General features: G+C 49.2%; 1 protein-coding gene across 3 annotated transcripts in view; it reads right to left on the minus strand.

Annotated features, from left to right (window-relative positions):
- Nucleotides 1–19,948, minus strand: part of Atxn7l1 (ataxin 7 like 1) — a 205,911-nt gene that overhangs the window by 96,535 nt on the left and 89,428 nt on the right. The window contains exon 4 of one of the 3 annotated variants that reach the window (XM_005343866.2): nucleotides 12,751–13,934. The exons of the other annotated variants lie outside the window; for them this stretch is intronic. Within the exon in view, the coding sequence (XP_005343923.1) occupies nucleotides 13,849–13,934 (86 nt within the window). The 3' untranslated portion in view covers nucleotides 12,751–13,848. Of the gene's footprint in view, nucleotides 1–12,750; nucleotides 13,935–19,948 lie in introns of those variants that run through there. 3 annotated transcript variants of the gene reach the window in all.

The raw sequence follows: 19,948 nt of genomic DNA on the forward strand, positions 1-19,948 counted from the left end.
TGGGTTGGGCCTTTGAATCTGTACCACGTGTACCACTTATGTGTACCACATGTGCTCGGCCTTAGGATTTATATCACGTGTACCACTTATGTGAACCACGTGTGCTCGGCCTTTGTATTCGTTGACTGGTTCAGTCTTCAAAAGAGCATCTAGGTATTGCAAGTCTGTTCCATTAGATGAAGACAATGAGACCACAGAAGAATGAAGCCATTTTCTCAGGGCTGTGCAACCTCGACATTTGGAGGTGGGATGTGGACCCAGGATATCTGCTGTGGACTCCATTAAAGCTACAAAAAACGCTACCACTTACCAAAAGAGCTTACACCCAGGGGCGGGGGGGGTGTTTCCAAATACTTGCGTTATTGGATTATTTACACCACAATCGTTGCTCTGAGCTCTTAGACCCATTGGTATTTTTTTCCAATAGTCCTTCTTCGGGGGAAGCTGTTTCAGTTTTGAATATCAAATCTTCACTTTCTACATACACACTCACTCATACAACCTGGTCCCTCCTACCCATAGGTCACTGACCTGCCGCTTCTCCTAGTAGGCATCTTTAGTGTCCAGTGACTGGCTCCTTACGTATGCCTACCCCACCTTCTTGTCCTTCTTTCTCTTCCAGATCCAACTAGGAAGAGAATGCTTCACTGGGGCAGTCAAACCTTAGCATTTGAAGGGCTGTTCACTCTCCTGGTCAGGGGAAGAACTGAGGGACTCAGTCTCTCATAGTCTGCGTGTTCTTATATCTCAGTTAAAGTTAACTCCAGCATTTTCCCAAGATGGCCGAAGAAAGGGACGGAAGAGTGGGAGCATGTGGTGGTTCGAATAGGAAAGCCCCCCCATAGGCTCATAGATCTGAATGCTTGGTCACCAAAGAGTGGCCTTGGGAGCAGTGGCCATCTCGGAGGAAGTGTGTCACTGGGGGTGGAGGTCTCAGATGCTCAAGCCATGCCCAGCATGGCCTGCTGTCTTCCTGCTGCCTATGGATCCAGATGTGGAACTCTCAGCTACCTCTCTAACACCACATCTGCTCACATGCAGCTTTCCACTGTGACTATAATGGACTAAACCTCTAAAACGGTCAGCCAGGCACAGTTAAATGGTTTCCTTTGTAGGAGCTGCTGTGGCATGGTGTCTTTTCACAGCGATACAGTGGTGACCAAGACAGAGAGACAGATGAAGGAAGAGCAGGTAAAAGGACAGAACAAGAACCTTAGAGAGGAAAGCCCGGGTCTGTCTTGGACCCAGGGCCAGGTTCTCAGCATTGCTGTTGCTGCTGCACCCGCACAGAGCTAGGGTTGAATCCGTGTTCCCTGGGCTGTAGCGGGAGCTGCAGGAGGCGGCTGTCCCGTTCAGCAGTTAGAACAAATCACAGTGCCTATTCCTGGCGGGTGAAGGAGCCACGCTGGGCTGTTCTGATCACCACCTGTCTGTCAAAGAACTGAGCTCTCCAGGGTTCTCCATGTCCCTCAGGGCAACATGGTGAGGACAGCTATGATCACTCAGGATTTTGTCTTTTTTCACCAATGGCTATTCACAGAATGTGCCAGGTAGTGTCCATATAGGGTGCTGGGGATGTCTGACCCACCAGCCATCAATTCTTATGGACTCAGTTTCCTTTCAGGACCCACTGAGAACACCCTGGTGGTTCCAGCTTTCTCTAAATCTGTTTTCTGACTTGGAGGAAATAGGGCAGAAGCCTCCGTTACAGCAAAATTGGTTTTTACATCTGTGAAATGATGTTCTCTAAGACAGCAATCCCGAACATTAATCAAGTATCAATCACCGACAGGAGTAGAAAATAGAGCTGTGTTGTTATTCAAGTCTTGCTTGCCACAGAGTGAGGGCTGATTGAGGGGGGAAGCCTGGTAATGAGATCCCAAGCAGGGTAGAAGGCAGGAGCTGCAGCCCCTGGCTTCAGAGGTGGCTCTGCACACGGAGGCTGTGCTGCTGGGCCTCAGTTTCCCCATTTCTACAATGAGAACCATGTACATCTCTCAGGTCACCGAGGGATAACATGTAAGGACACATGGGAATGGCCTGGCTGTCCTAGGCTCTGTGCAGACGTAAGGATCTATTAGAAATGCTTGATATGACCAGAAGAAAAAAATCTACTCGGGAGAGGGCCCTTTCTCTTGCCTGAGTGTTCCCTTAGAGGTACTCAGATACACTGTAGCAGACCAGGGGAAGCCTCTGTCTTTCTCATTCAGGGGTCTCTGCTGCCTAGTCCCTACCTAACAGGCCTCCCCTCCCTGCCTCCCTCCCTCTTCTTCTTTGGCACTCCCCACTATTCTGTTGTGGCCACTCCACCTTCCCGGCATCTGACCTCATGGCTCCCAAAAGGATAACCTGAACCTGAGACATCTCTAGGGGGAAATCGAGGGCCTCTTTACAGCGTGCCTGGTGTGCAACCTTCCAAAGTGTTGAGGCCACCGTGGCAAAGTAGATAAAAGACAGAGGATATGCGGCATAATCCTGGATTTAAACTGTGTTGGTCTTTACCTTTGCTACAATGTATAATTGACAAAATGATATCTCCTGCTTTTGTTAATTTTACTATGTTATTTAAGAGAATATCTAATTTTAGGGCATTCATATTCAAATATGAATATAAATTTAAGGCTGAAAATAGATATAATACACGAAACTCTCAAACAGTTGAGAGAAAATAAACTAATGATGTATTACATCCATCTCCACACGTGTGAGCATGTCCATTGTATGGAAAGTAGTGTCTGGATTACTGTTTTAACTTTGCTGACAACTTTAAATGCTCTTCTTCCCTGGAAAGATGCAACACAGTTGGCCAGTGTTTGACCTCTCAATTCTTCATGTGAATGATGGAGTAGAATCCTCCTGAATTTCTCATACCGTTCCTCATGCCTGAGGAGGCAATGGCAGGGTCCTGAAAGACCACCTTATGGACCCCTTCAAGAAGATGCAACCAAGCCCAGATAGCTCTCGGGTTAACTCCGCCTAGTGGGTGTTGGAGCTGGCCCTGGATCCTAGGCACGATATCCTTTACTTCACACTCTATGGCTGTGTAACCATCAGGTTGCAAAGGAGTGACAGATGTGGCCTGTCCTGTTCTCACCCCCTCTGCTCTCAGGCTCTCTGCAGCACTGCTATACTGACTACTCTCAGATCTGCCTCTGTAAACCTGACCTCAGCCTGAAGTCCATCCCCCTGCCAACTCCAGGCCACTAACCAGCACAGCTCATGTAACATGTCAGAATCAAATGCTGAATTCTCACCTGCCCCTGCTTTTCCTTATCTTGGGTTCAGAGTTCATCCATTTCACTCAGCAATCAATGATTACTTGAATCAAAACATCACATACTCTCTTATTAATATGTACAATTTTGTGGGTTTTATGTACCAGTCAATAAAACAAATTTAGTTAATAAAAGAGAGCTTGTGTCATTATTCTTATACACTGGAAGGCAAGAAAGGCAAAGGGCCACTGAGACATGAGAAGGCTCAGTGGGTAAACAAAAGTGCTTACAGCCAAGTCTGGTGATGCTGGGAATCCCGGGTGGCAGGAAAGACTCCCAAAAGCTGTCTTCTGACCATCACACACACACACACACACACACACACACATGTATACACACACAGAGAAAACAAACAAATGTATGAAAGGAAACAAGGTAAAAAGAATGAGGAACTCTTGCTGTAGTTTGTTTTGATACGCACTACACAGCCCAGGCAGACTTTGACTCAGGGCAGTTCTCCTCCTGCCTTAACCTGCCAAGAGCTGGGATCACAGGTGAGCAAGAATGCTCTCTGTCTCTCTCTGTCTCTGTCTCTGTCTCTCTCTCTCTCTCTCTCTCTCTCTCTCTCTCTCTCTCTCTCTCTCTCTCTCTCTCTCTCTCCAAGACTGGGTTTTTCTTTATGTAGCCCCAATGGTCCTGGAACTCACCCTGTAGACCAGGCTGACCTTGAACTCTGAGATTTGCCTGCCTCTGCCTCCCGAGTGCTGGGACTAAGGGGCCACCACCGTCTGGCTTAGGAATGAAAACCATTCAACAGCAGTTTGATGGTACCTGTGATTTGGTTTTTTTCTTTCTTCTATAAGGATTCATTTCTTTTTATCCACATGTTTGTCTGTGATATATGCTGTACGTCTGTGAATACACGCTACACGTGTGTGGGTATCTGTGGAGACCAGGGGAAGTGTTGGGTCCATTGGAACTGGAGTTACAGGGGTGTGAGCCACCTGATGTGGGTGCTAGGATCTGAACGTGGGTCCCTCCACAGGAGCAGTAAGTGATCTTAACCACTGAACCACCTCTCCAGCCACGGTTCAGTTTTCTTCACCAGTGCTTTTATACTTATTTTGCCTTTATTATGAAGGCTTAGGCGTTCTCGTCTTTGCGGTGTGCGAGCAGACAACAGGAAGTTCACAGCTGTCACGTTCAGCAAGGGGCCACTCAGAAAAGCCACAAAACCCCACCGCCAGGTGTTAAGGACAAGATGTAGCACTACTTGCGCTAGCTGATGTGAATCACTTCTGGGCTCCTGAGGTCACAGGTCTGGAATGGGTCAGCATACCTGCCTCCTCCTCCACCAGGTATAAGTCCATGATTGAAAGTGACTTTAGCTGAGTTCTGGACACATTATTCTCTCAAAATGGCCCAGGTCACAGGGTTTTTCCCTGCACTATAAATACGGTCTTCATGCACCTACACCACTAGGTTCTACGGGAATTTACCAGCTGTCAATAAAGGGGCCCAGTGTCCTTCCCTAAATACACTTGGGACGGTGTGGACAGACCACAGGGGCTTCACAGGTCTGCTGTGACTTCCAAGGAAGGCCCTCTTCTCAGCCCCCAAGGCCTCTTCTGCCATTAGCCTGCCAGCATTTCAAAAAATAAATTCTGTGAGCAGTTAAACACGATGAATAATAGAATTTTCTATTTATGATTGTTCTTTTTAAAACGATAACCTGTCAGTTGCTCCTTGAAGTCTGTAACTGTTTGCCCACAGCTCCTCGAAACAAAGCCGCCATTTGACAGGTCTCTACCTCTTCCTGTTTGCCGTCCTCAGCTTCCTATGGTTTTTAAGCTTGCCAGTCCCTGGGATGCGGGATAGCGGTGAGAAGGCGGGTGAAGGAGGGCAGATCTTTTACGCAGTCATAACATTCAGAGAAGGAAAGACCAATTACAACACACTGTACAATGACATCTCATAGTTAGAGACCCACGTATGGCAGCCAAGAAAACACAACATGCCCAGCACCTCAGAAAGGCTTGGTGAGCTGGCTCACAGTTTTGTGTCCAGGGCTTAAATGAGAACTCTATGGGGCAGGGGACTAGGAAGCAGAAAGAATTGCGATGTTGGAGAGACTAGGAGCAACAAGGAACCCACAGACCTTGGCTAGAACCGCATAATGGGCTGAGCCCTGTGGCCTTTGACCTTGACTTTGATAGGGAAATCCTGTGGCAGTGAGGGCTCTTTTCCGTGGATCTAAACCTGTAAACTTGCCTAGAGGCTGAAGGGATTCCAGAAGGAGACAGAGCTGTTGCACTCATAGCAGACAGCTAAGCGACAAGACCCGGGTGGCCAAGTGGCTGCAGCTCTTCTCGGTCTCCAACTCTCCTGAGAAGTTCTTTGGGGGCTTATCTAGGTTAGCAGGGAATTCTGGGAAATGCACCAGTCTTGTCCCGTGGGCGCTGGGTTTCCAGCTGGGTTTCACATCAGAAGACAGTGGCACTCTGGCTTCCCAGTCCTCTCCACTGTGTCGCTGTGACTAAGAAGTTCCGTCATCTGAGATGCGGATACGAACCTCACTACTGACTTCAGCTGGGCCCCTTGAACATCTGGTTCTTTGGGGCATAACATGTCCTGCTTGTCTCTCCTTTTCTCCTTTCCGGTGCCGTGGCGCCTGGGACCTTGCTCATATCCCAACCTTTCAGGGTGTTTCCCCCCCTATGGCCTTCAGGTTGTGTTTCCCATGGCCTTGCCTTCCCCATCTGCCTGTGTCTCATAGCTAATGCCACCGAAGCCCCGCTGCAGCCCTGAGCATAGTCCCTGTGCCCTGCATGACTAACCCCCAGTGCCCCTGTGCTAAGTGGATTAGGAACAAGGAGCGGAACATTCTACGATCATCCTGATGCCATCAAGACGGTCGCAAATGACTCGGGCATTTTCACTGTTAAGCTTCTAAATGAAGCAGCTCTTTCTTGCAGGCACAAGCTAATTAAGTGATTATATACAGCAAAGTGGTCATCGCACATCGAACTGCTGCAAAATAGCAACAGAGCCGGCGAGAGCTGGTGCTGTGGGCTCACGGGTGGCTGAGCTGCAACTGCCGAGTCCTCAAAGGCTGCTGGAAGGGAAGCCATTGTGGAGCCGTCCTAGTACAGGAAGCGGGAAAGAACAGGGCTGGGCAGGGCTGTGACTCAAGTCCCAGTGATGACAGCAGTTGTCACAGAACCTTGGCCACACAGCCTATGAGCCTTCCTATGCCCCAATCAGTCCTGCCTCAAGCCTGCTGTGTGGTGATAGCAGCTGAGAGAATAGATGGAAAGTAGCGGAGGGAAGAAGAAACATGGTGGGAAGCCATGCCCACCAAGCCTTCACGGAGGGAAGCCACGCCCACCTGGCGTTGACCTGCCTTTGGTCCACCCGCTGGTCTTCAAGCTTTCCAGGCAAGTGCCTCTCCTCGCTGAGCACCTTCCCAGCCCCGGTGAGGACGTTGCCAATGAGATCAGCGGCAGCATGAGATTGACAAGATAAAAATAGGGCCTTTGTGGAACTGGAGAGATGGCTCGGCGGTTAAGAGCACTTCCTGAGTAGACATAGCTGTGGCTCACAAACATCTGTAACTCCAGTTTTAGGGGACCCGATGCCATCCTTTGACTTTTGCAGGTACTTGGTACATAATGTAGTACACATGCATACATTCAGGCAAAACATTCATACCCATAAAATAAGTCTAAAGAAATTTAAAACACGGCCTTTGGGATGAACTTGGAAAGCCCTCTTCTTCCCTCCCTCCCTTTCTCTCCTTTTGCCTTTTTGAGACACAATCCCATGTATCCCACGCGGGTCTCAAACTCCCGATCCTCTGGCCTTTCCCTCCTAAGCGTTGGGGTCACAAGGCTGCACTACTGTGATAGTTTCGAGCCTGAGTTTTCTGTGGCTGATGTCCCCATTGCCCCTCTTGTACAGGGGACAGAGCAGTGAAGTCCCTCCATTCTGAATGCCGTTTCTGCAGAGAACCCTTCCGAGAACCACAACAGAAAGTCTCCCACAGACCTGTAGGTAGACCCTGCCTGAAACAGACATGAAGCCTTGTGAGCGTGGGCACTGAACCTCCATTCTCTTTATCTGCATCCCCAGTGGGCTTTTGGTGGAAAGAGTGCTGGATGTGAGGCTCCGGTCTTAAAATCCTGCCCCTCAAAAGCCATCCCACCCATTCTCGAGCGCCTCCTCTAGTCCCTGGAACTGTGTAAGGTCCGATTGGGACAGGGTGTGGAGAGTCGCTTTCGGGTCCCAGAGTGCTGTGCAAGTCCGTTTGCTTTCCAAGTGCTGCATACCCATGGGCTTTCTTGTCGAGGACGAGGAGGCATAGAGGGGAAGGGTCAGCATTCAGTGGCGGAGATGATTGAATGCCATTTGATCAGAGTGACAGAAGATCACAACCTACCTTGGTCACTTTACACAGTGTTTGCCAGTCTGGTCCCTCGTTTAAGGGCTACATTTGTCTATCTGACACGTGTTTACTGATTACCCGCTATGAGAGCTGAATGACAGCAAAACCAAACCAAGCCCAGAGCCCCGTAATCTAGCCCACTTGTTCCTAAACAGGTGTGGGCTCAGGCACGTCTGCTGAAGAGGGAACAACCTCCAGGCAGCTCTACGAAAGCGCCCCATGTTGCATTTTTGTGAGATTCTAGATTTCGACTGAAATATATTAACAAGTTCAGATGAACCATAAAAGAAAGGGTGAAACTTCTGCCCTTTCCCCTCTGAGGCTCTCCCTGTGTGCCACCTCAGGTTTCTGGGGTCTCATTCATTATGACCGGACTCCCTGTTGAAATGTTCACCTAGCTTACTAACACCCCGTGGATCTTCATTTGATGGGGGATAAAGGCCTTAAAGGGACTACGCACAAGCTGGAGGGAGGATAATTCTAAAGGGGACACTAAGACCACAGCCTTGGGATAGCTGTTCCAGGTAGCCGGGCATCTTGGAGGGGGACAAGAGAAGCAGAAGAAGCAGGATCTGTCAGCAATGAGTCCCCCAGCAAATCTCACGCTAAGAATGGATACAAAGGTTCAGAGGGGCACGGCAGCAAGCAGGAGGAGTCCTGTGAGGGTCTAGTTTTGATGTGGGGTAGGTGACAGTGCAAGCTAAAGAAACAACCACATAACGAGCCCAGCAGAACAAAGACATTTACGGCAGCCACTCCTCAGAGAAGCCCCTTGTACAGGTTCCTTCCTCATCTGGCCTGACCTCACCAGCTGACAAAGCCCACCAGGGAGCTTCCAGATGAGTTTACAACTTCTCTCAGTGAGAAAAGAGAGTAAGTTTTCTAGTCTGTGATGCCACTCCCAAAGCCAAAATTCTTGAAAGAGAAGCCATGAGATTCCCCAGATAGACTCCATAAAAGAAAACCTTGGGGAAATAAGTACACTGGCAATCATTCAGAGCAAAGTACTACATTGGGCAGACACCTCCATGAGCCACCCAACAGGGACAGAACTGGCTCAGTCCCTAGGCCAGAGTGAGTCTAGACACTAGCAGCCAAGTCCTCCCTCTGAAGGAGTCACTTAGTCTTAAAATTCATGTTGCCTCAGGCATGGCCACCCAAGGGCAGAGCCTTAGACACTGGGCCACTCTTCTGTTTATTACACACCTGGATTTGGGCGCATTTGGTCTGGAGACAGTCTCCCACTGTAGCTCCCGCTGGCCTCTCCCGAGAGCTGGGATAAGAGGGATAAACCACCACACAGAGCTCTTCACAGCCTGTCCCGCATCATCTCTTTCTTTCCTCGCAACACCAATCTACTAAAGACTGTGCTACCTAACGTGCAGTTTAGAATACAGCCACGTGCACTCAATTTTAACACTACTATCACCTGAAAGCCGTCTTGTTTCACAGCCATGTTCTTCAGGATGATACAACCCGTGGCCACTGTTTTCTCATGACTACATGGGCCAAGAGATCCTTCAAAATAGTGTTAACAAGGCAGAGAGGGAAGCAAGGCCAAGTGAATCTTCCATGGCACTAGAGGGGTGTGTGTGTGTGTGTGTGTGTGTGTGTGTGTGTGTGTGTGTGTGTGTGTGAGGGGGGGGGGTAGAGGGAGAGAGGAGACTTTCTGTAACTAGAAGTGGCCAGGGGAAGAGTCTGTAAGTCTGTAAAGTCTGCTCCGGTGGGGAGCACACCCATAATGAGTGTTGGCTGTCACGATGCTCTGGGTCCAGGATTGTATACATTAGGTTTCATCAAACACGATTACATAATAAGGAGAGGCTGAGGCAGCGGAAACCTACAGCATCCAAACCACTGACCGGACTCACCAAATGTACGGAATATAAATTATAGATGAAAGAAGGGAGATTAAATCTGGACATTTACTTAGGGTTTAGAGCAAGGAAAGCAAGTGCTGAGACTTCCCCCACCCCTCTCTAATCTCAGCAGGCAGCCCACAAACACAATTACCAGCAGTTTTGAAAGGTCTTATCAAATATTGACTTAACGAAGAGCCCATCCACTTAATGGTGACCTCCAGACACCCCTAATAAGCCCAGGGTCCTAAATTATATACTATTAAGCCATGGCATCCACACAGTGGACAACCGTTTAAAATTAAGCATTTGTGGGGTGGATTCTGATTGGCAGAGGGGACAAAGAGTTCCACAACAGGAATTTGATCAAAAAAGACACAGCTCTTAAGGTGCTTTGTAAATTCAATAGAAATGATCTTCAGAAGATTAGTGTTGTGGGCAAGGAAGAGCCTAAAACAAGCAGGGAGGAATACCAGAACCTGGGCCTAACTGGTCACAGGCTAGTGCTTGGCTCTCATGTCTTTCCTTGCTTCTCCCAAGGAAAGTGTTTGTAAAAGAAACCAAGCTTGCAAGGCTTCCTGCCAGCTCACAGTGGAGAAGGGTGGGGGGCAGGAGGCGCAGGGAGGGAGAAGGCACTAAATGCAAATTTGACAGGCAGACAATCTCTTCCCTAGGCTCAGGAGTTTTAAAAATCTGCTTGCAAGACTGAGTTCCTGCTCTAAGCGTGTAGACGGTAAGAGATTTCCAACCCTGATTTTTACAATGCTCTAGGGTACAGCCAATGATTACAATGTGTGCATTTAAAATTCTCAAAGCCAAATTAATCTCAATTTCTGCTCACTGAAAGGGTGACTATCACTCAAAAGCTCCTTCACCTTAGCTACCGCCCTGGTGCACCATCCTGAAAGATGTGGTAAGTCCTTCTTGGCACCTCCACCTCTACCTGGGTTGGAAGATGTTACACGGATGCTTCACGTCTAAGTATTTCTGTCCTGCTTCAAGGAGCAGTCTCTAGCTCACCAGGAATCCCAGAATTCTCTGAGTCCCTTCCTCTCCCTGCCCCCTTCCCAGCCCTTCTCCAAGCCCCTCTCGAGTCCTGTCTCTGAGCCCAGCAGTGATGTCTGCAGGGAATCCAGGGCTTATCAGGGGAATAAACCTATTACGGCTTCTATCAGCTCACTTCTCATGCCTGGCGAGCTGGGCGCGCTGCATGCAGTAAGGCGTTTAATCCTCATGCGACCTCTCCGGAAAAGCATGAGATACTCATTTTCCACCTACAAAAAAAAGAAAAGGTTTAGGCTCAAGTAGAGCCAGAGTTAGCCAAGGTGAGCTGAGCCGGGAACCCAGCTCCAAGCCTGGTTCTGGGAGATCCGAGTGGTCACTTTCTTCTGCCTGAAACTGGAGGTTTGGACTCCTGTGTTTGAACAGTGGAAGGATTCTGGAGTAATGAATCTATTCCTCCGGTAGACTGGGAGAACCAGGCAGGGGATGCATCCCAATTCTGCTGCCCCACCATGCAATCTTAGCAGCAGTTTTTGTCTGCTGGGTTTGGCCCACACCAGGACTGTGTTATTGACAGATGGGCCAGGACCTCAGTACATTTCCTTGCCAGTCTTAGGACATCGGTTCAAAAGCAACCACTCTAAGACGGACAGTCCTTGATCTAGGAGATGTGGGGAAGCTGGAGACACAGACGGTCCCATCCTTCAACCGGCCACATGCTCTTGAGCAATCCTTGCTGAAGACCACGGGGCACTCCGACCCACTTAAAAGCCTCATTGAAGACAGCCTCTTTGTTCTGCTCAGGCTTGGTCCCAGCGAAAGGCAATTAGGCCATGGGTCGCTGCCTTAGAAAGACTAATGCTGCTCTCAGGAAGGGAGAGCGGGTTATGAAGCAAGAATGCCCCACATGCTCGGTCCCTCTGCATGGTCCTGTTTCCTTCCCTGTTTCTCAATCAAATGGTGACATCCCCAGAAATCCTCAATGAGACACCAAACAGTTGAGGTGGCTTGGTCGTGAGAGTGTTCAGCCTCCAAAACAAAGAGCTATACAAGGTACCCAGACTCGGGTATCTGTTATAACTATAGAAAAAAGATGAAAATACCCTTCAATCCACATATCTTATACTATCAATAGTGATAGTGGAATCATAGTGATGTGGAATAAAATATTTGTCGGGATTTTCCCTCCAGTGTGCTTACACTCCCAGGCCCCCACCCCAATACCTAATACAACCAACCATATTTGGAGTCCTGGGGTGAAGAAGAATATTCAGATAGCCAAGAGATTCCATGTTTGTGTGTCATGGGCTTCTTAACCAGAGTCATCTGGGAGATGCCAGGTGTGGGCCTCAGGTCCTGCCACTTATTCTCAAGGCCTCCACAATCACTGGGTAGAAGAGTGGCCAATCAGAGGGCTGGAACTTCAGCCATCATAAACACATGACTTACCCCAGGAGAGTGGCAGTGGTAGGGAATAGGATGTGAGCGAAGAGAAAGAAACAAAACCCAAATACCTCATAGAGGTGTGTGACAGGGTCTCAAACCACAAACGCGTGTCTATACCTGCGGGCCTTGATCCTACCAGAACACAGGGAGTTAAAGAGGAGACCACTCTTGAAACGGAAACCAATTATCCCTGGCAATTTATTAAATAAGGAAGGTTTCTAGGCCTTATTAAAATGAATGCCTAGCGATTCTCCTAGGCTCAGACGTTTGCTTCCTCCCTTGTCAGCACCTGCTGGCAGCAGCTGGAGGAATTGCACCAATTTTGCTGCATGTGCAAATCAATTTGATTTCTCCCCCAAAGACAGAAATCGGCAAAGCGATTAAACTATAACGAAGGCATGTTATTGGCAGCACAGACATGAAGGGGCTGAGGAGGAGTGGTCCTGAGTTGGGTGACCAGTGACGGCCTCCGGCCTGGGTTAAGTGGTTTCAACATCGTCTTCCCTGCCTGCCCCATCAACACAGGGTATGGGGATAGGGTCCACTAGTTCCTCCCCTATTCCTCAAGTCCCTGGCTACTTGGCTCCCGTGTGTTCTCTTGCACTAGCTCCTTAACTATCAATCTGTCCATCCATCTACCTGTCCATCCACCCACTCACCTTTTTACCCATCAGCCACCCCTCCACCCAGGCATCTAGCTATCCACCAACTGATTGATCCATTCATCATCCATCCATCTAACATCGATCCGATAGATATTTGAGAAGGACTCAATGTACAGACATTTAGAGAGTGACAACATATATTTATGTCTGGTTTTACAGTCAACAATGCTTCTGTATACATTATTTCATGAGGTTATCACAATGGTCATATGAGGTGGCTGTTAGTATCACAGGTTTATAGACAAGGACACAGATACTACTACTAAAACAATAAAGCCAGCAGGTGTCAGGGTCTGGACAGAAATTCAGGTTTTCATTCTGTTAAAAACTCATAATCGTACTCTTGGAGAATCTGGTCTGTATAATCTCCCTATTTGTCTTCCCCTTGCTAACTAGATGCCACGATCCAATCAACACATATAGGCTCTGAGGGGGTATAAACACTGAGTTTCTGCCCTCACAGAACTCATGTTGTAGTTAGGGAAGCAGGCATTAAAACATATGTTCACACAATAAATATTTGTTTTCAAACACACGAGGGAAAACTAGTCTGGATGTGAACGTTAGGGATGCTTCCAAGAGGACGTAATCATTGAGATGTGTTCTGAAGGATGAGTCAGAGTTTGGAGAAGATAGGATGACAGAAAGCCATTGTTAGGGCAGGAAAAGCACGTGCAAAGACCCTACGGCAGGAAGACCCAATGTGCTGAGAAGCTCAGGCCAGGCGCACCGCCGTGTGGCAGGGAGCCTGGCTCAGGCTGTGGTTCAGAACGCACAGACCTTGAAGCCATGATAATGGTTTCTAGTTTCAATCTAAGAGCAATGGAAAGCTACGAGTCAAGAGAATGGCATGATCAGCTTGGATTTGGAGTCTGACTTTGGTGTGCAGGATGGGTGGCAGAGGAGCAAGAGCGGGAGCAGGGAAAGCAGCCGGAAGGCGTTGGCGGTTGTCCAGGTGAGGCGTGATGGCAGCTTGGACCTGGGTGGTGGTGGTGGAAATGAGAGAAGAGCCCTACAGGTGACCCCTGCTCTGCTCAAGCCTGCTTCCTCTCTAGACCCTGCCACCAGAGTGTGCTCACGAATTCGGAGGACATGGAAGCGTGTCCACAATTCAGGGCTCTCTGCCGGAGTCTCCTCTTCCGGGAAGCCTTCTGCAGACAAAGCCAGTCCTGCACGGGTCTTTCGGAAGCTGTGTGTCTCTTCTGCACTGCGCATGCTCACACCTGATGCTGTTCTAGGGCTTGGCGGCTCTCGGCTCCGCTCCAGGAGACGCTTGCATTTCTCTTGCTGTCTTGCTTTCTCCCTTTAGAAAGTAAATGCTTTGTTGGCATTTGCTGAATGGTATCAACAGGGCGCCTCTGGAAATTACATTTGTCAAGGATAGCTCACGCCAACTGCCTTCCCCCACCACATTAAACACTGGCTGTTTACATCTGTCTTCAGGATCAGGTCCTAGCAAAAACGCATGTCCCCGTTTCCCCGTTATTTCCTCTGAGCTCGTTTCCATATTTTTTTCTAGCAGAAAGTCATTTCAGGGGGAAAGGAGTGGGGAGGAGAGAGGGCAGGACTGTAATTAAACTGGGCGGTCTGACTGGAATTCCTATACCTTTTAATGGGGTATTTGATTAATCCTTTCCACGGGACCCATTATTCATGCTGTGATGAAATCTCATTTTATAGCTCTTAATACATGGACCCAATTTATCCACATCACATTGTATTCTAATACTTGTCACCCAAGTTATTAGCTATCTCCTTCCCAGTGTAAAACCATCAGTGACTTTGATTAGCTTATTCCCTGGGGATGATGGGGAGATAAGAGAGACACAGAAAAGTGTGGCTACCAATGGCTCTGTGTCCTCAGAGCAATGCTACCCAACCAGTGTAGAGGCCAGGATAGCCTCCCTTCCAACACAGGAAAAACTCTCCGTAGGACCCCGGGACCTTGGCTGTAAAGGGTTAACTGCAGGTCCATCTGCAGCTAAGTCAGCTCCTAAATGGGACCTTTTGGGTGTCTTCCTGATACCTTCCTCCCCAAGCCAGAACACCCTCTTATTCCAGGTCGCCTTTTGCAGTAGAGTTTCTCCCCTCCCCTCCCGTCTGTTGCTGTTTCCCAGGAGAGCTGGCTCTCACCAGCCTTCCTCTTGCTTCTCCTCTCAGGACCAAACCAAACACCCACAAGCAGCTTCGGTTCCTTCTGAGACATGGACAGAAGGAGCAAGGGGCCTGCCTGGGGCCCACGGAGTCTCTAGCTCCCTCCTTCTCACTAGGTTGAAGCCCCACAGTCCCAAGGACCATAGTACCTTCACCTTTAAGCCAGAAGCCCTGCCTATTGTCCTGAGATTTTGAGCCTGGAAAGACAGGGATGCAAGAGGCCATTGCTAGGGAGATGTGCTTTTCCCTGAGATCCCCCGCCACACACACACACACACACACACACACACACACACACACACACACACACCACGTTTGCAGGCTGCAGCTACAGAATCATGCCTAACAAACACACAAAACAAAGTGGCAGTGTGTCAACACCAAGGGTCTCTTCTTCTGTTCTCAGGGACAAACACTGAGTTATGTGGAGAGGCTTGAGGTACCAAGAGCAAGGAATTGAGGCTTCAGGCCCACGCCAGAGAAGCAAGCCATCAGGGGACAGGTCCCCAACTTTGGTCACGTCTTCAGCTGATAGCTTGATTGTGACCTCATGAGAGACATGGAGCCAGAACCACCTAACTCTCTGACCCACAGAAGTGTTCAAGACCATGTATTTTCATGAGTCCACACTGCTAAATGTTGGGAATGTTTGTTACACAGCAATAGGTCACTCATACACACTGTCTAACTCAGAGGAGAGTCCCCCATGAGTTCCTTCTCGGGTTCCACATCACCTCCTTTATGTTCAGGGAGCCTGATCTCTGTAGTACCCTTGACTGACCTGTCCCTGGCCTCTCCGGTGAGTCCTTACATCCCTACAGTGTCCCTAAGACAGAGGGAAGAGCTCTCTGAGGCCTGGGCATGGAATCCCACCCTCCTTGATGGCCATCCCGAGTGACACTTGGCATTAGGAGAGTGACTTTCTGTAGAGGGCAGCCTTCTTTGGGCCATGAAACGCCCTCTTGTGTCTGAATCCTGGGGACAAATGACCTCAGTCAGGCCCACAGCCAAATAAAAAGCTTCACAAACAACATGTTCCCTTCAGCTATTATGGCCTCATCTCCTGCATCCTTTCTGCTCGTGCTCGGTATCCGAGAATGGTCACATCTTGTTTTAGCTTTGTAGTTAAATGCATCCGACGTAGGGTGTGTGTGTGTGGGGGGGAGTTCCAAAACCAGATGGAGATGTAAGTGGGCTTACACATTGCAGGGTGTACCACAGCACTACTGTATTCTAGCTGTACATGTTGCAGGGTGTACCGCTGCACTACTCTATTCTAGCTGTACATGTTGCAGGGTGTACCACTGCACTACTCTATTCTAGCTGTACATGTTGCAGGGTGTACCACTGCACTACTGTATTCTAGCTGTACTCCAGACACGCTGTCAAGAGGGAAGTGGTAACATGGTCACCATCTCTTATCGTATACAATGGGGAAAATATATTTTGTGTTTATCACTCCCCCACTGTGTATGTGTGTGTATGTGCGTGTGTGTGTATGTGTGTGTGTATGTGCGTGCATGTGTGTGCAAGCGTATGTGTGTGTATGTGCATGTGTATGTGTATGTATGTGTGTGCATGTGTGTGTGTGTGTGTGCTTCTTGTATCCTAGGGCTGACTCAGCTATAAAATACAACTAAAGATGACCTTAAACTTCGGATCCTCCTGCCTCCACCTCCTAAGGGCTAAGATAACAGGCATGTGCCACCAGAAACAATTGCTCAGGCTGAATGCAGAGCCTTGTGCAGTCTGGACAAGCGTTCTGTTTACTGAGCCACACCCCCAGCCCACTAGATGCATTTTCTGACTAAAAGAAGAAAACAAAATAAAACAAAACAAAAACCAGCACCACCACCAGAAAACTAAGGTGGTTTTTCCATCTGGTGAAATCCCCAGAAATCTCTTTTCACAGAATCGACCTCTGATGCCCGCAGGCATGGATTCAGAGGACCTGGGGAAGGGAAGAAGGCACCTGAGTAGTGAAGGCCCTTGAGCAGTGTTCTCAAAGCAGCCTTCAGGCCAGGGGTACCGACGTTGGCGGGGAGCTCGCTAGACACCACGTGCACACATTCCCAACCCAGGCCCATGGAAAAGCACACTCAAGGTGGGGCCCAGGAATTTGTTTTCCCTACCGCGACTGGGTGTTCTGACACGTGTCTGGGGGCGAGCAGCCCAACCGAAAGGACCAGATATTAAATTATTCACTCACCACTCATTGTTCAAAAGACAGTGATAGAGAGAGAGCCCACTGTGTCAGACACGGAGTCCAGGGCGATGACGAGAGGGTAAGGAATGCCTTCCTCGAGGCCTTCCCTGAACAGAGCCTGTCAAGGTTGGGGGAACCCAGAGGTGCAAATTCAGGGCCCGGAAGTCAGGGGCAATTCTCTCAGTGCAGTGTCCCCTAGGGCCATCCTGTCAACACAAGCAGCCTTTCCAAAGTCAGTGTCTTGTACAGCTGGTCCAAAAACTTAGAAAACAACAAAACAAAAAACAAAAATATCACATGATTCTAGAATGCATGATGATCCTAGCACACAGGAGATACATGGCCACCTGAAGAACCCACAAGGCATGTATTCATCTTCTAATAAACCAGCTGGTCCCCTACTAACCAGAACATAGGAGTTTGCCCCTCTATTTCCTCAAGTCTCAATGAAATCTGTCAGCCTAGGTGGCTGGTGAGCTTTCTACATCAGGGCTCCGTCCCTTTCCCCATTCTGCGAGCAGATATGGCAGACACGGAATCATCAGATGAAGGACAGAGGCACAGGGACAGGACCAGCAAACTCAGATGCAGAGAGACCACATCTGTGTGAGTGGCCCAGCGACACACAGCTCTTCAGTGTGCACCCAAGGCCAGCTTGTACCACACAGCCCTCTCTCCCTCAAGGGGTGTCACACAGTGGTCATCCAGAGATTGGTAACCAGCTCAGAAGGCCTTGGCAGCTCCCTGAGAATAACTGGGTACTTCTGCGTAGCCATGGGATCTAACACCTGTGAGGTTAAGCAGAAAACCTTTTAGTGTTTTTTTCTCAAGCTGCTCTAGGGGTTGCAACTGAAGGGAATGTAAGTACATCCACCTAACCCACCAGCTTGCCACAATCAAGGCTTTTTTAAAACAGAAACTCCAACCCCTCTCTATTTTTAATTCAGGAATGCTTGTTGGCTTTTGCTGAGACATTGATTTGATTAGTAGCGCTCTGTGGAGCTACAGACACGAGATGCTGAGCTCACAAGAGGATGATTCACTTCAGGGTTCTGAACCGAGAAACATACCTATCAATGGCGCCCTGGAGGCTGGGAGATTCTGAGAAAGCGTTTCCTGCCTGCGTATAAATAGGACGAGCAATGAAGAAATTTGCTTACGGCTACAATCACCAAGCCAGGGACCACCCCATGGTGCTCCCTACACAGAAGACCACGGGGAGTAGACGCTACTGCGTTTGGACACCCATATGCTACCTCATTTATCTACCTGTGACAGGGACGGAGCTGGAAGAGAATCAAAAGATGACAAATTGCTTCTGGTTTTAAAGGAGCTGTTTAGGCTGGGCACACGCCGAGCAGGACTGAATTCCGTGCTAGGAGCCAACACTTCTTCCCATTGTACGATCACATTTTGGCAAACACCCTCCAGCAAAGGACTGCTGTCTCCTTTCACCAATGGACTGTGAGATACTTGCTCCGGGATGCTGGAATGCCAATGTCCTAACCATGTGTGCAGCAGAGGGCAGACCCTCCCTGCACAGCACAGAGAGAGGATGGGGAATAAAGCAAGGGTTCTAGATGACAGGGAGTTTTCTCTGCTGGAGAAGGAAACCAAGGGGACTCTCTGGCAGAGATCCAGGGCGCAGAGAAAGGCAGTGCCAGTCAATGACTCTGAGAAAAACTGACTGCTATAAGATAAGTAGTAATAAGTGCCCAGGATGCTGGTGCCTGGAATCTGTTTGGGGGGACACGGGCACCCCTAATCTTCTAGTATCCCTGAAGGCAGGAAGGAGATGCACTGGGGTTTCAGTATGGTCCACCTGAGCAGAACCAGCTCTCACACCTCCCCTCCCCATGCAGTTGGTGGTCGTCAGGTACAGCCCTGGAGATAACATAATGCTTTTACTTATCCACAGCCATAAACATTTAAAGTCTGCCGGGACCAGGTAGAACACCTTGCATATCTGAAGCCTCTAGAGATGAGCTTCTACTGGTCACACTGCCTGTGTGTCACCCTCTACCATGTGTGGGAACCCATCAGGTCAGACAAAGACCTCACCATGTTCACGTGTCCCAATGCCAGGCGCTCTATGCTACATTCATATCTGCTTCCTCTGTCTTCCTGAGCACCTCTGCGAGTCAGGTACTACGTTAGTCCCATTTTGTAGATGAGAAAACAGAGGCATAGAGAGGTTGACGGCTTGAAGGAGTCACAGAGAATCAGAGACCACGCCCAGGCCTGGTGGTGCAGCTGGAGAATCAAGCTCTTTCCTAATTCTGTGCGTCTCTCTACCCTAAAGCCCTTCAGGCACTACAACTGGAGCCCCGAAGAACCCGAGCTTACTTGGATCTGTCCCACCTCTCCTCCACACGGAGCCTGCAGTGTGGAGACAGACACTCAGCCCAACCTCCTCTCCCCGCATCCAGACCAGACTGCGGAATGCCATTTTGTGTTTGTGTGCGCATTCCAGCATGCAGCCAGAGACAGCCTCATAGATAGATTCTGTTCGCCTTCCCTGGCCCGCCCCTGGGCCCCTCCCTTTCTACTGCCAGTCTCTGGCCATGCCCCTGCAGCCAGCAACCCATGTTTCCCGTCTAACCTCATTTCACCGAAAGATGCCTCTTCTCCACGTGGCACGAGGCATATTTTTAGCCAAGGCAGCTTCAGATTTATCATTTCTAATAATAACCTAGGAGCAGAATCACAGTACCCATTCCACAAGCGGGCAAACAGAGGCGGGAGGCCACAGCCAGCTCATGGGAGTCTCAAACAGCCATGTCTGCCTGTTGTTATACAGTTCTCTCCTGGACTGTTTCCTCTTCCCGTTTAAGAGACTCATCTGAGGTCTGGGCATGGGAGCAACGTCAAGATCACGGTGCATCTGAGGTCTGGGCATGGGAGCAACGTCAAGATCACGGTGCATCCGTGTGTGTGCTGGGGCCTCAGAATACAAC

Source organism: Microtus ochrogaster, chromosome 1 (assembly GCF_000317375.1).
Source record: "Microtus ochrogaster isolate Prairie Vole_2 chromosome 1, MicOch1.0, whole genome shotgun sequence".
Lineage (NCBI taxonomy): Eukaryota > Metazoa > Chordata > Mammalia > Rodentia > Cricetidae > Microtus > Microtus ochrogaster.